General features: G+C 44.0%; 1 protein-coding gene across 5 annotated transcripts in view; it reads left to right on the top strand.

Moving 5' to 3' along the window:
• Nucleotides 1–13989, top strand: part of LOC124030079 (CUGBP Elav-like family member 4) — a 132453-nt gene extending 118464 nt beyond the window's left edge. For 3 of the 5 annotated variants that reach the window (XM_046341587.1, XM_046341593.1, XM_046341582.1), the window contains exons 10-14: nt 7410–7472; nt 7667–7747; nt 8578–8721; nt 11055–11242; nt 12793–13989. In XM_046341587.1, coding sequence (XP_046197543.1) covers nt 7410–7472; nt 7667–7747; nt 8578–8721; nt 11055–11182 — 416 coding nt within the window. In that variant the 3' untranslated portion in view covers nt 11183–11242; nt 12793–13989. The remainder of the gene's footprint in view (nt 1–7409; nt 7473–7666; nt 7748–8577; nt 8722–11054; nt 11243–12792) is intronic. The other 2 variants (XM_046341600.1, XM_046341583.1) reach the window with 1 other exon arrangement.
• Nucleotides 13990–19491: the final 5502 nt, after the last annotated feature.

Genomic DNA, 19491 nt, shown 5'->3' with positions numbered 1-19491 from the left:
AAGCCTTTCTCCCCTGTGTGTGTGTGGTGCTTCCTCTCTTCTCTCTCTGAAGGTACCCATTACCCCCATCCTCAAGCCTTTCTCCCCCTGTGTGTGTGTGGTGCTTCCTCTCTTCTCTCTCTGAAGGTACCCATTACCCCCATCCTCAAGCCTTTCTCCCCCTGTGTGTGTGTGGTGCTTCCTCTCTTCTCTCTCTGAAGGTACCCATTACCCCATCCTCAAGCCTTTCTCCCCTGTGTGTGTGTGGTGCTTCCTCTCTTCTCTCTCTGAAGGTACCCATTACCCCCATCCTCAAGCCTTTCTCCCCCTGTGTGTGTGTGGTGCTTCCTCTCTTCTCTCTCTGAAGGTACCCATTACCCCCATCCTCAAGCCTTTCTCCCCCTGTGTGTGTGTGGTGCTTCCTCTCTTCTCTCTCTGAAGGTACCCATTACCCCCATCCTCAAGCCTTTCTCCCCCTGTGTGTGTGTGGTGCTTCCTCTCTTCTCTCTCTGAAGGTACCCATTCCCCCATCCTCAAGCCTTTCTCTCCCCTGTGTGTGTGTGGTGCTTCCTCTCTTCTCTCTCTGAAGGTACCCATTACCCCCATCCTCAAGCCTTTCTCCCCTGTGTGTGTGTGGTGCTTCCTCTCTTCTCTCTCTGAAGGTACCCATTACCCCCATCCTCAAGCCTTTCTCCCCCTGTGTGTGTGTGGTGCTTCCTCTCTTCTCTCTCTGAAGGTACCCATTACCCCCATCCTCAAGCCTTTCTCCCCTGTGTGTGTGTGGTGCTTCCTCTCTTCTCTCTCTGAAGGTACCCATTACCCCCATCCTCAAGCCTTTCTCCCCCTGTGTGTGTGTGGTGCTTCCTCTCTTCTCTCTCTGAAGGTACCCATTACCCCCATCCTCAAGCCTTTCTCCCCTGTGTGTGTGTGGTGCTTCCTCTCTTCTCTCTCTGAAGGTACCCATTACCCCCATCCTCAAGCCTTTCTCCCCCTGTGTGTGTGTGGTGCTTCCTCTCTTCTCTCTCTGAAGGTACCCATTACCCCCATCCTCAAGCCTTTCTCCCCCTGTGTGTGTGTGGTGCTTCCTCTCTTCTCTCTCTGAAGGTACCCATTACCCCCATCCTCAAGCCTTTCTCCCCCTGTGTGTGTGTGGTGCTTCCTCTCTTCTCTCTCTGAAGGTACCCATTACCCCCATCCTCAAGCCTTTCTCCCCCTGTGTGTGTGTGGTGCTTCCTCTCTTCTCTCTCTGAAGGTACCCATTACCCCATCCTCAAGCCTTTCTCCCCCTGTGTGTGTGTGGTGCTTCCTCTCTTCTCTCTCTGAAGGTACCCATTACCCCATCCTCAAGCCTTTCTCCCCCTGTGTGTGTGTGGTGCTTCCTCTCTTCTCTCTCTGAAGGTACCCATTACCCCATCCTCAAGCCTTTCTCCCCCCTGTGTGTGTGGTGCTTCCTCTCTTCTCTCTCTGAAGGTACCCATTACCCCCATCCTCAAGCCTTTCTCCCCCTGTGTGTGTGTGGTGCTTCCTCTCTTCTCTCTCTGAAGGTACCCATTACCCCCATCCTCAAGCCTTTCTCCCCCTGTGTGTGTGTGGTGCTTCCTCTCTTCTCTCTCTGAAGGTACCCATTACCCCCATCCTCAAGCCTTTCTCCCCCTGTGTGTGTGTGGTGCTTCCTCTCTTCTCTCTCTGAAGGTACCCATTACCCCCATCCTCAAGCCTTTCTCCCCCTGTGTGTGTGTGGTGCTTCCTCTCTTCTCTCTCTGAAGGTACCCATTACCCCCATCCTCAAGCCTTTCTCCCCTGTGTGTGTGTGGTGCTTCCTCTCTTCTCTCTCTGAAGGTACCCATTACCCCCATCCTCAAGCCTTTCTCCCCCTGTGTGTGTGTGGTGCTTCCTCTCTTCTCTCTCTGAAGGTACCCATTACCCCCATCCTCAAGCCTTTCTCCCCCTGTGTGTGTGTGGTGCTTCCTCTCTTCTCTCTCTGAAGGTACCCATTACCCCCATCCTCAAGCCTTTCTCCCCCTGTGTGTGTGTGGTGCTTCCTCTCTTCTCTCTCTGAAGGTACCCATTACCCCCATCCTCAAGCCTTTCTCCCCCTGTGTGTGTGTGGTGCTTCCTCTCTTCTCTCTCTGAAGGTACCCATTACCCCCATCCTCAAGCCTTTCTCCCCCTGTGTGTGTGTGGTGCTTCCTCTCTTCTCTCTCTGAAGGTACCCATTACCCCCATCCTCAAGCCTTTCTCCCCCTGTGTGTGTGTGGTGCTTCCTCTCTTCTCTCTCTGAAGGTACCCATTACCCCCATCCTCAAGCCTTTCTCCCCCTGTGTGTGTGTGGTGCTTCCTCTCTTCTCTCTCTGAAGGTACCCATTACCCCCATCCTCAAGCCTTTCTCCCCCTGTGTGTGTGTGGTGCTTCCTCTCTTCTCTCTCTGAAGGTACCCATTACCCCCATCCTCAAGCCTTTCTCCCCCTGTGTGTGTGTGGTGCTTCCTCTCTTCTCTCTCTGAAGGTACCCATTACCCCCATCCTCAAGCCTTTCTCCCCCTGTGTGTGTGTGGTGCTTCCTCTCTTCTCTCTCTGAAGGTACCCATTACCCCCATCCTCAAGCCTTTCTCCCCCTGTGTGTGTGTGGTGCTTCCTCTCTTCTCTCTCTGAAGGTACCCATTACCCCCATCCTCAAGCCTTTCTCCCCCTGTGTGTGTGTGGTGCTTCCTCTCTTCTCTCTCTGAAGGTACCCATTACCCCCATCCTCAAGCCTTTCTCCCCCTGTGTGTGTGTGGTGCTTCCTCTCTTCTCTCTCTGAAGGTACCCATTACCCCCATCCTCAAGCCTTTCTCCCCCTGTGTGTGTGTGGTGCTTCCTCTCTTCTCTCTCTGAAGGTACCCATTACCCCATCCTCAAGCCTTTCTCCCCTGTGTGTGTGTGGTGCTTCCTCTCTTCTCTCTCTGAAGGTACCCATTACCCCCATCCTCAAGCCTTTCTCCCCCTGTGTGTGTGTGGTGCTTCCTCTCTTCTCTCTCTGAAGGTACCCATTACCCCCATCCTCAAGCCTTTCTCCCCCTGTGTGTGTGTGGTGCTTCCTCTCTTCTCTCTCTGAAGGTACCCATTACCCCCATCCTCAAGCCTTTCTCCCCCTGTGTGTGTGTGGTGCTTCCTCTCTTCTCTCTCTGAAGGTACCCATTACCCCCATCCTCAAGCCTTTCTCCCCCTGTGTGTGTGTGGTGCTTCCTCTCTTCTCTCTCTGAAGGTACCCATTACCCCCATCCTCAAGCCTTTCTCCCCCTGTGTGTGTGTGGTGCTTCCTCTCTTCTCTCTCTGAAGGTACCCATTACCCCCATCCTCAAGCCTTTCTCCCCCTGTGTGTGTGTGGTGCTTCCTCTCTTCTCTCTCTGAAGGTACCCATTACCCCCATCCTCAAGCCTTTCTCCCCCTGTGTGTGTGTGGTGCTTCCTCTCTTCTCTCTCTGAAGGTACCCATTACCCCCATCCTCAAGCCTTTCTCCCCCTGTGTGTGTGTGGTGCTTCCTCTCTTCTCTCTCTGAAGGTACCCATTACCCCCATCCTCAAGCCTTTCTCCCCTGTGTGTGTGTGGTGCTTCCTCTCTTCTCTCTCTGAAGGTACCCATTACCCCCATCCTCAAGCCTTTCTCCCCCTGTGTGTGTGTGGTGCTTCCTCTCTTCTCTCTCTGAAGGTACCCATTACCCCCATCCTCAAGCCTTTCTCCCCCTGTGTGTGTGTGGTGCTTCCTCTCTTCTCTCTGAAGGTACCCATTACCCCATCCTCAAGCCTTTTCCCCCTGTGTGTGTGTGGTGCTTCCTCTCTTCTCTCTCTGAAGGTACCCATTCACCCCATCCTCAAGCCTTTCTCCCCTGTGTGTGTGTGGTGCTTCCTCTCTTCTCTCTCTGAAGGTACCCATTACCCCCATCCTCAAGCCTTTCTCCCCCTGTGTGTGTGTGGTGCTTCCTCTCTTCTCTCTCTGAAGGTACCCATTCACCCCATCCTCAAGCCTTTCTCCCCCTGTGTGTGTGTGGTGCTTCCTCTCTTCTCTCTCTGAAGGTACCCATTACCCCCATCCTCAAGCCTTTCTCCCCCTGTGTGTGTGTGGTGCTTCCTCTCTTCTCTCTCTGAAGGTACCCATTACCCCCATCCTCAAGCCTTTCTCCCCTGTGTGTGTGTGGTGCTTCCTCTCTTCTCTCTCTGAAGGTACCCATTCACCCCATCCTCAAGCCTTTCTCCCCCTGTGTGTGTGTGGTGCTTCCTCTCTTCTCTCTCTGAAGGTACCCATTCATCCCATCCTCAAGCCTTTCTCCCCTGTGTGTGTGTGGTGCTTCCTCTCTTCTCTCTCTGAAGGTACCCATTCACCCCATCCTCAAGCCTTTCTCCCCCTGTGTGTGTGTGGTGCTTCCTCTCTTCTCTCTCTGAAGGTACCCATTCACCCCATCCTCAAGCCTTTCTCCCCCTGTGTGTGTGTGGTGCTTCCTCTCTTCTCTCTCTGAAGGTACCCATTCACCCCATCCTCAAGCCTTTCTCCCCCTGTGTGTGTGTGTGTGTGTGTCTGAGTGTGTGGTGCTTCCTCTCTTCTCTCTCTGAAGGTACCCATTCACCCCATCCTCAAGCCTTTCTCCCCCTGTGTGTGTGTGGTGCTTCCTCTCTTCTCTCTCTGAAGGTACCCATTCACCCCATCCTCAAGCCTTTCTCCCCCTGTGTGTGTGTGGTGCTTCCTCTCTTCTCTCTCTGAAGGTACCCATTCACCCCATCCTCAAGCCTTTCTCCCTGTGTGTGTGTGTGGTGCTTCCTCTCTTCTCTCTCTGAAGGTACCCATTCACCCCATCCTCAAGCCTTTCTCCCCTGTGTGTGTGTGGTGCTTCCTCTCTTCTCTCTCTGAAGGTACCCATTCACCCCATCCTCAAGCCTTTCTCCCCTGTGTGTGTGTGGTGCTTCCTCTCTTCTCTCTCTGAAGGTACCCATTCACCCCATCCTCAAGCCTTTCTCCCCCTGTGTCTGTGTGTGGTGCTTCCTCTCTTCTCTCTCTGAAGGTACCCATTCACCCCATCCTCAAGCCTTTCTCCCCCTGTGTGTGTGTGGTGCTTCCTCTCTTCTCTCTCTGAAGGTACCCATTCACCCCATCCTCAAGCCTTTCTCCCCTGTGTGTGTGTGGTGCTTCCTCTCTTCTCTCTCTGAAGGTACCCATTACCCCCATCCTCAAGCCTTTCTCCCCCTGTGTGTGTGTGGTGCTTCCTCTCTTCTCTCTCTGAAGGTACCCATTACCCCCATCCTCAAGCCTTTCTCCCCCTGTGTGTGTGTGGTGCTTCCTCTCTTCTCTCTCTGAAGGTACCCATTCACCCCATCCTCAAGCCTTTCTCCCCCTGTGTGTGTGTGGTGCTTCCTCTCTTCTCTCTCTGAAGGTACCCATTCACCCCATCCTCAAGCCTTTCTCCCCCTGTGTGTGTGTGGTGCTTCCTCTCTTCTCTCTCTGAAGGTACCCATTACCCCATCCTCAAGCCTTTCTCCCCCTGTGTGTGTGTGGTGCTTCCTCTCTTCTCTCTCTGAAGGTACCCATTCACCCCATCCTCAAGCCTTTCTCCCCCTGTGTGTGTGTGGTGCTTCCTCTCTTCTCTCTCTGAAGGTACCCATTACCCCCATCCTCAAGCCTTTCTCCCCCTGTGTGTGTGTGGTGCTTCCTCTCTTCTCTCTCTGAAGGTACCCATTACCCCCATCCTCAAGCCTTTCTCCCCCTGTGTGTGTGTGGTGCTTCCTCTCTTCTCTCTCTGAAGGTACCCATTCACCCCATCCTCAAGCCTTTCTCCCCTGTGTGTGTGTGGTGCTTTCTCCCCCCTCCTCTTCTCTCTCTGAAGGTACCCATTCACCCCATCCTCAAGCCTTTCTCCCCCTGTGTGTGTGTGGTGCTTCCTCTCTTCTCTCTCTGAAGGTACCCATTCACCCCATCCTCAAGCCTTTCTCCCCCTGTGTGTGTGTGGTGCTTCCTCTCTTCTCTCTCTGAAGGTACCCATTCACCCCATCCTCAAGCCTTTCTCCCCTGTGTGTGTGTGGTGCTTCCTCTCTTCTCTCTCTGAAGGTACCCATTCACCCCATCCTCAAGCCTTTCTCCCCCTGTGTGTGTGTGGTGCTTCCTCTCTTCTCTCTCTGAAGGTACCCATTCACCCCATCCTCAAGCCTTTCTCCCCCTGTGTGTGTGTGGTGCTTCCTCTCTTCTCTCTCTGAAGGTACCCATTCACCCCATCCTCAAGCCTTTCTCCCCCTGTGTGTGTGTGGTGCTTCCTCTCTTCTCTCTCTGAAGGTACCCATTCACCCCATCCTCAAGCCTTTCTCCCCCTGTGTGTGTGTGTGTGTGTGTCTGAGTGTGTGGTGCTTCCTCTCTTCTCTCTCTGAAGGTACCCATTCACCCCATCCTCAAGCCTTTCTCCCCCTGTGTGTGTGTGGCTGCTTCCTCTCTTCTCTCTCTGAAGGTACCCATTCACCCCATCCTCAAGCCTTTCTCCCCCTGTGTGTGTGTGTGTGTGTGTGTCTGAGTGTGTGGTGCTTCATGGTGGAAATGTGGGTGTGTTTACATGCATGTGTGTGACAGTGTGGTTCTGATGAGTGTGTGGAGTGGCATGGTATTGGTGTTGGTTATTATTGAGGTGTAATATTTCCAATTCACTGTGTGTCTGTAACATGTTTTGGTCCAAAAATGTGCACCACACAAGAATGTCCTATAGTGCCAGGAGTTCTTGTGCGGAGGGGGTGGATCTACATGAATCTCGGCGTGTTATAGTGGTCAATCTGGTCATTAAAACTGTTCAAATTGGTGTCTGTATGTGTAGAAATATAGCCAGTCCCAGACTGTCCTTTTTGCCCAGTTGTTTGAGAGAAAATGGTGAGAGATTAAGTTAAATTGCCATTCACGCTCAAACAAAGCACACATTGACTCCTTCATATCTCCCTCTCTAACCGTTTCATATCTCCCTCTCTAACCGTTTCATATCTCCCTCTCTAACCGTTTCATATCTCCCTCTCTAACCGTTTCATATCTCCCTCTCTAACCGTTTCATATCTCCCTCTCTAACCGTTTCATACCTCCCTCTCGAACCGTTTCATATCTCCCTCTCTAACCGTTTCATATCTCCCTCTCTAACCGTTTCATACCTCCCTCTCGAACCGTTTCATATCTCCCTCTAACCGTTTCATATCTCCCTCTCTAACCGTTTCATATCTCCCTCTCTAACCGTTTCATACCTCCCTCTCTAACCGTTTCAAATCTCCCTCTCTAACCGTTTCAAATCTCCCTCTCTAAACGTTTCAAATCTCCCTCTCTAACCGTTTCATATCTCCCTCTCTCTTTCCCTCCTTTTTTCATTGCCTCTTCCCATTCTTACTGTTTTTTCCTACTCTTCTTGTCCTTTCACTCTCTCTCTCCTTCTCTTCGACTCAACAGCTCAGAGTCCCACTGCAGCAGATCACCTACAGCAGGCTTACACAGGAGTCCAGCAGTATGCAGGTATGTCACTCTCACATGGTGTGTGTGTATGCATAATCTGATATGTAGGTGTGTGTGTAAAAACATTAGACTTAGCGTCTTATCAAATACATTTGTGTGTGTATAAGTGGGTATGAGTGGGTATGTAGGTGTGTGCGCTCAGCTCTCCAGCCTTTGAGTGTTATCTGATCTGCTTATGTATGTGTGTGTCTTAGCAGCCTACCCTGCTGCATATGGCCAGATCAGCCAGGCCTTTCCCCAGCCTCCTCCCATCATCCCACAACAGCAGAGAGAAGGTGAGGCACACACACAGACCAACCCTGATCTTTGCCAATCTGATAAAAGTGTTAAAGTGGCTGGTATTTTTTGCTTGTTTCCAGGCTCATACACTACTAGCAAATAAACTGTCCCTTTCATAGCATTTCCATGCAGTATGCCTCAATGTTACATGAGGGGTGCACCTCAATAGCTTCCTTTCTTTGTCACCAGCAGCACCGGCGATTTAACATGTATATACTTTGGGAAATGCCAATGTTCTGTGTTTTCTTTTGTTCTGGAAGAAAGCAAGTGAGAGAGATGCATAATGGTAGACTTGCTGTAATCAGCCGATGTGGAGGGAGAACTCAATGACCTGTGTGATGGATGACATAGGCTTGGGACTCTGGCTCCCCCCTGTGGAGTGTAGATGAAACATATGGGAATCATTTTGCATCCCAAATGGCACCCTATTCCCTTTATAGTGCACTACTTTTGACCAGAGCCCCCTATGGGGCATCATCTGACTCCAGAACTTGTTCTACATAGTCTTTCTGATATCATATTATGTACCAGTTTACTTGCATCATCATGTTGATTGGTCTTCCCCCCTTTATACCACCACCTCTCACTCCTTTGTATTAACCCCCTCTTCCATCCCACCCCTTTCCTCTCTCTCCCCTGCCGCAACCCCTCTCCTCTCCCCGATGCCACCCCACCCTCTCTCCTTTCCTCTCTCTCCCCTGCCGCAACCCCTCTCCTCTCCCCGATGCCACCCCACCCTCTCCTTTCCTTTGTCTCCCCTCCTCTCTTTCCCCCTCCCCTCTCCTTTCTCTCCACCATCCCATCCTTCCTCTCTGTCTCTGTGCAGGGCCGGAGGGCTGTAACCTGTTCATCTACCACCTCCCTCAGGAGTTTGGGGATGGCGAGCTGATGCAGATGTTCCTGCCTTTCGGTAATGTCATCTCCTCCAAAGTGTTTGTGGATCGGGCGACAAACCAAAGTAAATGCTTTGGTGGGTAAAAATGATAAAACACCTGTAAAGATGATTTATTCTTCATTATTATCCTTATTATTCTTTCACATTCTTTTTTAGAAAACATTGAAAAGAGACATTGTAAATGATATAGTTGCTTGAAAATTCATGGCCCAGGCGGGAGTGAATATGTCTTGCGGGTCTTCTGTTACAGTGCCCTGAAAAAGTATTTGCCCCCTTTGTTTTTTTTCCTATTTTTGAATATTTCTGACAAAATGTTATCAGCTCTTCAGTAAAAACCTAATATTAGATAAAGGAAACGTGAGTGAACGAATAACACAAAAATAACATTTCTGTCATTTATTTAATAAACTTTTTGGATGACATGGGTCCCGTTATCTCTGGCGAAAACCAAACACTGCATTCCACAGTAAGAACCTCATACCAATGACCGAGCATGGTGGTGGTAGTGTGATGGTTTAGGGATATTTACTGCCTCAGGACCTGGATGACTTGAAGGAACCATGAATTATGCTCTGTACCAGAATTCTACAGGAGAATGTCAGGCCAGACATGAGTTAAAGCTGAAGCGCAGCTGGGTCCTGCAGCAAGACAATGATCTAAAACACACAAGCAAGTCTAGATCAGAATGGCTGAAAAGCATTACATTTCTACCCAATTGAGATGTTGTGGCAGGACCTGAAACAAGCAGTTTATGCTCGAAAACCCACAAATTTCGCTGAGTTAAAGCAGTTCTGCATGGAAGAGTGGGACAAAATTCATCCACAGCGATGTGAGGAACTGATCAATAATTACAGGAAGCATTTAGTTGCAGTCATTGAAGCTAAAGGTGTCACAACCAATTAAAGAGTGTAAGATGGCAATTACTTTTTCCACATAGAGGCATTAGGTGTTGCATAACTTTGTTAATTAAATAAATAAAAAAATACGTATCATATTTGTTCACTCAGGTTCTCTTTATCTAATATTAGGTTTTGGTTGAAGATCTAATAACATCCAGTGTCAATAATATCAAAAATAGAGAACATCAGAAAGGGGGCAAATACTTTCTCATGGCACTGAAAATGCAATGGATTTAGGGGTAGAAAACACCTGTAACTGCATCATTAAGAGATCCTTATGCTCATTAGAATGACAGAGCAGATGTTATAAGTTGTCATAATGGTTTATGTCAGGTTATGACAACATATGATACATGACATGGCTTTAATCATTTAGACTAGAGCGTCAACAAGCTGAGAAAGCAGACATGGTCATAATACTTTCTATGAATATCCTCTTCATAATACCTTATAAACACATTTCTAATGCCATACTGTATGAGGTATGCATAATACAATACAGTATGCATTATGAAGAGGGTATCCATAGGAAGTGTTAATGGTTAGTTGGCATATCACTGAACGCTACCAGGAATGTATTGCAGCATAAACGGACGTATCATGACTGCTGTTATATGCTAATGATAGGTTTATGACAATTAAATTACGTGGAGTTCTAGCAGTGTTAACCCTTAAACACTCTCTCTATGATGATACCCATGACAGGACTAGCGAAACACATTCATTGAGTAGTCTCCACCATAGATTTACAACATCTGGAATGGACATTGTACTATTTAGTGTAACATAGTCTATGAATAATTTTCATGGGCCTTTTAACAGAGGCAGAATTAAATAGATATTTATTCATTCACTGGGGGATGTTTTGCAGATTGAGTCATAAATATTGCCGATAAAAACTAAAGTGCCGTTTCGACGAGTGATGTCTGTTCTATATGTTCTAATTCTATGGTTAATACCCTTGAGTTGAGTGACCTAGTGTTGTGTTTCTATTGCATGCCGTTAGGCTTGTTAATGATTATTTGATGTTGTGTCAAACTGTGTCTAATGTATAGTAACTTTAACATGCATTATATGTTAAGTCCACACGATGGTATTGTAAGAGAATTGTAAATGAAGTGATACCACGTGTTTTTAAAGTGTTGCAAACTGAGATATAAAAATTGCATTCTGATAATCTGAATGGCTATGGCAGGAAATGTGCTATATTGATTGTACGATGAAGTCCAGTATTCATTCAAGTTAAGGTATGTGTGTGTTACAAATGTGGCAAAATAAAGAAATCATGTAATCGACTTAATCTGAAGTAGCTTTGATCTGACCACTCCGCTCATCCTGTATTCCGTCTTCCTTTCCATCTCATGCTACCCTTTCATAAACCTCCCAACTGTCACTCATACGGTCCTTTCTTTGGTCTTGCACTTATCTAACTCCGTCCCTCTTCTCTCACGCTATATATATTTCCATCTTTTGGTCTCTCCATCTCTCTTTCTGCGACCCATCCCCCAGGATTTGTGAGCTTCGACAACCCAAGTAGTGCCCAGGCTGCCATCCAGTCAATGAACGGCTTTCAGATCGGCATGAAGAGACTCAAGGTGCAGCTCAAGAGGCCGAAGGACGCCAACCGCCCCTACTAGCCACTCCTAGCCACCCCTGCCCTGGGGGATAAGGCAGATGCTGCACACAGGGAAACACAGGTGAGTAGTCGCCCGCAATTAGACCCCCTAAATTATAGAATACAGTGTCTTCAGAAAGTATTCACACCCCTTGACTTTTTACAGGTTTTGTGTTAGAGCCTGAATTTAAAATAGATTACATTGAGATTGTGTGTCACTGGCCTATACACGATACCCCATAATGTCAAAGTGGAATTGTTTTTTCAAAATTATATATTTTTTATTAAAATGAAAAGCTGAAATGTCTTGAGTCAATAAGTATTCAACCCCTTTGTTATGTCAAGCCTAAATGAGTTCAATAATACAAATGTGCTTAACAAGTCACATTATAAGTTGCAAACTCTAACTCAGTTGCCGGAGAGGAAGGAAACTGCTCAGGGATTTCACCATGAGGCCAATGGTGATTTTAAAACAGTTAAGAGTTTGTCTGTGATAGAAAACTTAGATTGAGCAACAACATTGCAGTTACTTCACAATACTAACCTAATTGACAGAGTGAAAAGAATGTAGCTTGTGCAGAATAAAATAATTCCAAAACATGCATCCTGTTTGCAATAAGGCACTCAAGTAAAACTGAAAAAAAAGTGGTGAAGAAATTACCTTTATCTCCTGAATACAAAGCATTATGTTTGGGGCAAATCCAAAACAATACATTACGGAGTACCACTCCATATTTTCAAGCATAGTGGTGGCTGCATCATGTTATGGGTATGCTTGCAATCATTAAGGACTGGGGAGTTTTTCAGAATAAAAAATAAATCAATGGAGCTAAGCACAGGCAAAATCCTAGAGGAAAACCTGGTTCAGTCTGCTTTTCAATAGACACTGGGAGACAAATTCACCTTTCAGCAGGGCAATAACCTAAAACACATGGCCAAATATACATTGCAGTTGCTTACCAAGATGACATTGAATGTTCCTGAGTGGCCTAGTTAGTTTTAACTTAAAATCATCTTGAAAATCTATGGCAAAACTTGAAAACAAAAATGATCAACAACCAAATGTATAGAGGAATAAGTCAACGGTATGAATACTTTATGAAGGCATATAATATTTAACATGTGTATATTTAAATTAATTAGCATATACAGTATATAATATTTGTTGACATATATATATATAGTACATTTTAATTTATTTAATTACATATATACAGTTCAAACAAATTAGAATATATTTGATTTGACTGTGAAAATATGTTTTGCTGGGGCATATAGAGCAATCTCAAATCAAATCAAATTGTATTAGTCGCATACTTACAGTGAAATGCTTACCTACGAGCCCCTAACCAACAATGCAGTTTTAAAAAATACAGATAAGAATACGAAATAAAAAGCAATTAAAGGGCAGCAGTAAAATAGCAATAGCGAGTCTATATACAGGGGGGTACCGGTAACATTTACATTTAACATTTAAGTCATTTAGCAGACGCTCTTATCCAGAGTAAAGAGTCAATGTGCGGGGGCACCGGTTAGTTGATGTAATATTTGGGTAGAGTTATTAAAGTGACTATGCATAGATCTGATTTTACTGTTAGCAATGAGTAAAGGACAGTATTCTCAATTTTCCAGGTTTTTGTTGAGCTGGAACATATGTTGATTACATGAACAACGCCATTGAACTGACGGATCACCGGGACACAGGTATTCTTTGAGGCTGGTATGAAACTGGATCAGATACTGGGCTGAACATGAACAAATAGATGACCAAGTAACAGAAAATTCTGTTGGATGTACCTTTTGGACCTCAAGAGAAAACTCCTGCAGGCCTGGGTAGCTCCAGGGATCCAACTGTCTTTATCGCCTCCCCTCTCTCTCTCTACCTAACCACACCTGAACGACAGCTACCTTACAGGACCACAAGTGAGGAATTCTAAATGTAAAAAAACACAGAACAGGATGGAGGAAACATGGATAATAAGAGTTCCAAGAATTAAACCAACTTTGAAAAATACTTTATGGGGGAATGCCATAGGATATCTCTATGTAAATGTGTTTGGGTATGGGGAAACAACTTTTTAAAGAACAATTTTACAGGACTAGAAACAAAAAAAAAATGTTTCTCGGAAGAAAGAGAACTTTGTAGGGAAAGCGATATTTCATCTTTAGCTTGGAGTGCCTGTTTGTTTCCAGGGGACACCGTTGGCAAGGAGAGCCAGAGCAACGGTCTCCAGGGAGTCTTACCTGTCATTCCTTAGTTGTTTTAGGGACCAAAAGACCAAACATTTTTATTGCTGAGGACTTGTAGCTCTATTAATATACTCATACCACTGTATCTCTTTTAAATCGCTGTTAACCGATTAAAGAGTTTCATTTAAAAGGTGTACAGTGTGTGTGTGTGTGTGTGTATATATATATACCCACACACACACAATACATGTATACATACATATATATTGCTGATATGCTTTTTGAATACAGCCAAAACTATTTCCGATGACCGATGGGGTCGCTCACTTCACTAGTTTACAATTAACTATTCAAAATGTTAATGTTTTCCCCCCCTTCTCATTTTCTCTTGGGGGATGAAATGGAGAGTGCATGGGAAGGTTTGTTCCATATTGCAGCCTTACCTTTTCTAACATGAAATCCTAACCTCATAGTTAAAACAACATAATAATGTTTTGAAATATATGAACCTGTTTATATTTGCAGTACATATACAGTACCAGTCAAAAGTTTGGACACACCTACTCACTGTAGGGTTTTTCTTTATTCTTACTATTTTCTATATTTCAGAATAATAGTGATGACATCAAAACTATGAAATAACACATTTGGAATCAAGTAGTAACCAAATATGTTATATTTGAGATTCTTCAAAGTAGCCACCCTTTGTATTGATGACAGCTTTGCACTCTTGGCATTCTCTCAACCAGCTTCATGAGGTAGTCACCTGGAATATATTTCAATTAACTGGTGCGCCTTGTTAAAAGTAAATTTGTGGAATTTCATTCCTTCTTAATGCGTTGAGCCAATCAGTTGTGTTGTGACAAGGTAGGGGTGGTATACAGAAGATAGCCCAAGTCTATATTATGGCAAGAACAGCTCAAATAAGCAAAGAGAAACAAAAGTCCATCATTACTTCAAGGCATGAAGGTCAGTCAATTCAGGAAATGTCAAGGACTTTCAAAGTTTCTTCAAGTGCAGACGCAAAAACCATCATGCACTATAATGAACCTGTCTCATGAGGACAGCCCCAGGAAAGTGAGGATAAGTTCATTAGAGTTAATTGCACCTCAGATTGCAGCCCAAATAAATGCTTCACAGAGTTCAAGCAACAGACATATCTCAACATCAGCTGTTCAAAGGAGTGTGTGTGAATCAGGCCTTCGTAGTCAAATTGCTGCAAAGAAACCACTACTAAAGGACACCAATAAAAAGAAGAGACTTACTTGGGCCAAGAAACACGAGCAATGGACATTAGACGGGTGGAAATCTGTCCTTTGGTCTGATTTTTGGTTCCAACCGCCGTGTCTTTGTGAGACACAGAGTAGTTGAACGGATGATCGCCGCATGTGTGGTTCCCACCATGAAGCATGGAGGAGGAGGTGTGATGGTTTGCGGGTGCTTTGCTGGTGACACTGTCAGTAATTTATTTAGAATTCAAGGCACACTTAACCAGCATGGCTACAGCAGTCTGCAGCGATATACCATCCCATCTGGTTTTTGCTTAGTGGGACTATCATTTGTTTTTCAACAGGACAATGACCGAAAACACACCTCCAGGTTGTGTAAGGGCTATTTGACCAAGAAGGAGAATGGAGTGTTGCATCAGATGATCTAGCCTCCACAATCACTGACCAGCAACCCAATTGAGTGAACAGTGAAAGAAAAGCAAACAAGTTCTCAGCTTGTGGCAACTCATTCAAGACAGTTGGAAAAGTATTCCTTATGGAGCTTGTTGAGAGAATGCCAAGAGTGTGCAAAGCTGTCATCAAGGAAAAGGGTGGCTACTTTGAAGAATATAAAATATAAAATATATTTTGATTTGTGAAACACTTTTTTGGTTACTACAGGTGTGTCCAAACTTTTGACTGGTACTGTATTAGTATAACACACAAAGCTAATGTATTCATATATATATATATATACACATATATACAGTATATATGGATAAAGATATTAATCAAAATAAGATATGTATTTATATGCACATATTTTATGTATGTGTGTCTGTATATAGAACGGCTATTGACTATGTTGTAATTTTTTTGTAGATTTTAGCTGGAGTTTGAAACACTGCTGTGCTTAGGATGAGGCGCAAATCTGGCAGCTCCCAAAACTGCAGTCATTCCTCTCTCTGAAAAACTATACATGCTGATACACACGTATTCCTAAATATATGTGTGAAGCACAGGAGGATGGTGGTACCTTAATTGGGGAGGATGGGCTCATGGTAATGGCATGGTTTCCATGTGTTTGATGCCATTTAATTCCTCCGTTCCAGCCATTATTATGAGCTGTCCTCCCCTCAGCAGCCTCCACTGGTGTGAATATTCACATATTTAAGTGTACATACAATTTGAAAATGCAAAAAAGCTACTTCTCAGTAGCAGGCTCAAAGAGAAAATAAGGCTAAATTAATATTAGAGGTAAAGGACAAACATCTTCAACTCGATTCCAAACCTATCTTTTTAACTTCACAGTACACTACACAAACTTGAACATGTACAAACTAAGTGTGCTCTTTGAAACTTTAACCAAAATAAATTAATACCATGACCTTTTCGCTCTCTTAATTGCATTCAATAAGTAAGTGCATTTGGCGTATGGGCTGTCACCACAGGTGTGCCTTGTCACCTGCAGAATCTGCCATCAAGCACTGTGCTCTCAAAACTAGGGTTGCAAAATTCTTGGAACTTTCGATACATTTCCTAGTTTTCCTGGAATAAGGAGGGAATAAGCAGGACATCCAGAATCCTCCAAACAGGATTCCTGGAAAACCAGGGAATTTATTGAATGTTCCAGGAATTTTGCAACCCTACTCATAACACTACTGCAAGCAGCCAACGCACTACGATGATGTCAATACTGCAGTCGCATCAGTCATGTCATTTCACATCTCCATAGAGAGCTTTAGCAGTAAAGCATGTCAAAGCTAACAAATCGTTCAGATGTTAAGACCATCAATGTCCTCTCAAACATCCATAAAGTACCATGAACTACTTGGACTAGCATTAAGTACTCGGACAATCACAGACTAATTGTGATGTTTATTTGTCATTACACTTTCTATCAAAGTAGGCATTATGTACTCTCCGCTAGAACAGGTACTAACTAAAGGGAGTGCTTGGAAATGCTGTGCGAGTATAAAAAACGTTGAGGCTGGGTTCCATTAGGTTTGATCTAAATTAAATTGATGAAAAGAGGTTAAATGCCTGACATTGCAAATTGTATGGTTATAGGATATTTGTGAAGTTTCATGATGTTAAAACAAATTGCAGACCTAGAAAAGTGTTTTTTCTACTGTACACAAAGAAACCAGGAAGTATTTTTTTATGTGAACAGCCAGCGCCAATTCAGCCATTGTTATATTGAGCTCTGTAACTGTTTCTCGCCACACCATTCCAGTGCCAGCGTCTAACCTTTCCTAACAGACAAGAATGTAGTGGTAAATAAAAGGTGGGTAAACACTGAACGCCAATCGAGACTGCCAGGCAGATCCCAACGCCAATGCTAACAGTGTTAATTTAGCGCACTAGGTGCATAACTGCTAAACATCATATCAAAACGGTTTTTACCTGCAACTAGCCTCTACTACATCCCTGCAACAAGGTCCATCTCACCCTGTCCCCCCCCCGATGCAAACAGGCCTAAAACTCTCCTTGACACTTCCATATTTTGTTGGGTTTGTCAAGTCAAGTGTTTCTAAAACACCTCTCCCCATTATTTATCAAGGGTCAACCCTATCTTGAGCTCTTGAGATATTCCCATTGGCATCGATCAATTTATGATATACTTGAAATTCAAAGTTTTATGAGCATCTAAAGTTAGGATTTGAATCCTAAGTCACTTCAATGTGTTTCACCTCTCCTTTAGAAAAGAGGCCTTCACTTCTCTCCATACCAGCTTTTACTCAGCTCACCCTCTCTCTCCTTTCATGTATACTTTCCCCTTGAAATTCAACCCTTACTCGCCATTTTGTTCTGTTTTGTCTTATTTCCCTGCTTGCTCCCCTCTCTCTGCTTAGTTTCAACCCGAACTCCAAGACCTGAGAGTACTGGATAGGTGTCAGCAATAGCATGGAAACTCCCTTAGCCCTTCAAATAGGCTATAGATCTATTAGTGCGTTTCTTAGACCTATCCCAATGTTTTCTAATCGAGCAAATGAAGACAGAGGAATGACTGGAATTGAGCACCTCTTTCACAAGCTCTAACTTTCAGCTGCAACTGTTTACATATACATCGAGAGAACAGTGGTTTAAAAAACAAATGAGAAACAAACAGAAGTTTGAATATAAATATCTATAAATATATACATAAACCGATGAATATACTGTAAATGCTTTTGTTGCTGTTTTCCTCTGTACATAGGTTTGCATATTTTATAGGAATTTTACTTCTATCTACAAGGACTGAATAAAAATTCAACTTTAAATACTTAAAAAAGATGAACGAAAACAGGTTTTTAAAAAGAGTCCATAGGGATATGGTACAACTGTAGGACCTGACCTAGGCATTTAACCAGAAAAGTCAGGGAGAGCATTGAACTCAGTTAAGAGCATAGACATGCATTGACCTTTTTATACAAGTATTTTGGGGTGTCTTTAATTGATTTATTTATGTATTTATTACTTCTGTTTACAAACGATACGATATGCATGATTTCATGGCATTATTTTTTTTATGAGTTGGTATGTGACCAAATAGTTTTTTATATTCACGTATAGGCCTACATTGTGGTACATTGTTGACTACTGTTATTGTCTACAGGATCACGACTCCAACAGTTAACTGAGAAATAGAGATTATGCTCATATTTGACAATTGTTTTAAGTAATCTGAGGTTTTTCCACTGTTCTTTTTCCATTTGTGATGCTGTTTTATTCAATATCAGAGCTCTACTGTTCTACTTTATCATAACACACATTACCCACATTTATTTCAATGTATGTCAACTGTTCAATCTTCCTAGATGATTATTGCTTATAAGTCCATTCAAATTGCGGTATATTTGTAAATGTTCACATAATGTAGCTCAGTTGGTAGAGCATGGCGCTTGTAACGCCAGGGTAGTGGCGTTACAAGCGGGTAGTGGGTTCGATCCCCGGGACCACCCATACGTAGAATGTATGCACACATGACTGTAAGTCGCTTTGGATAAAAGCGTCTGCTAAATGGCATATATTATTATTATTATATTACAAATTGAGAATTCAGCTAAACGTGGCAGCCTATAGGCTGCAATGACAATAACATGGCAATTTACTGTTTCAAAATGTAAATAAATACAACTAAACCTTTCCAGAAAAACATCAAAACCTTGTTAGCTGTGAATGTGTTCAACAATTTGAATGGACCTTTGCTGTTTCAACACTGCTCTGTTGTTGACTGTCTAAGCTCTTGTAACACTTCAAAATATGGGATAATACAATATGGGATAATACAATTAAAATAATTATAAATCCCACATACAATGTGTACCTTATTTTGAGGTGTTAGGAGTTCTGTATTAATCATGTTAACTTTCTTTTTAATGTTTTCTAGAGCTCTGGTGTTGTACAAGTGTTCAGTTCTATCCAGGGTAAAACACCCATCAAAAACTGCACTATTTCATCAAATATTGTTACTAAATTTCTGATCATTTAGTCTACCTTCAATGCTGTTATCAAGGGTTTATTCCTACAAGCTAGTGTTCTTAGGAGAATCACATTTACTTCTTCAATGGATTCAAAGGTATTCTGAAGACAATTTCAGCACATGAAGGGGATGGGGAATTGAATGTTACGTGTTGAGCTTTGCCATGTCTGATGAGGTAGGCTTCTCATTGATTAATGCGCTTTAGGCTCCCGCCCTCATCTCTTCTCTGGTCCCTGGACTCTTTTGTAATTTTAATGAATGATGCGTCTCAGCTTAGCTCAATAATAAAGCACAGTCTAGAATACACCTGTGTCTTGACTCAAACTTACTGCATATTCTAAAAGGGCCTTGAACAGGGTCACGTAAGACTTTAAAAAATAAAAAAAATGTTTCGCTACGGTTTGCCCTAATGAATATGACCCAGTTCTAATAATACTTCAGTTTCCTAATGTGTCCATCTCTGAGATA

Source organism: Oncorhynchus gorbuscha, linkage group LG03 (assembly GCF_021184085.1).
Source record: "Oncorhynchus gorbuscha isolate QuinsamMale2020 ecotype Even-year linkage group LG03, OgorEven_v1.0, whole genome shotgun sequence".
Lineage (NCBI taxonomy): Eukaryota > Metazoa > Chordata > Actinopteri > Salmoniformes > Salmonidae > Oncorhynchus > Oncorhynchus gorbuscha.
This window is presented reverse-complemented; position numbering and strand designations above follow the sequence as displayed.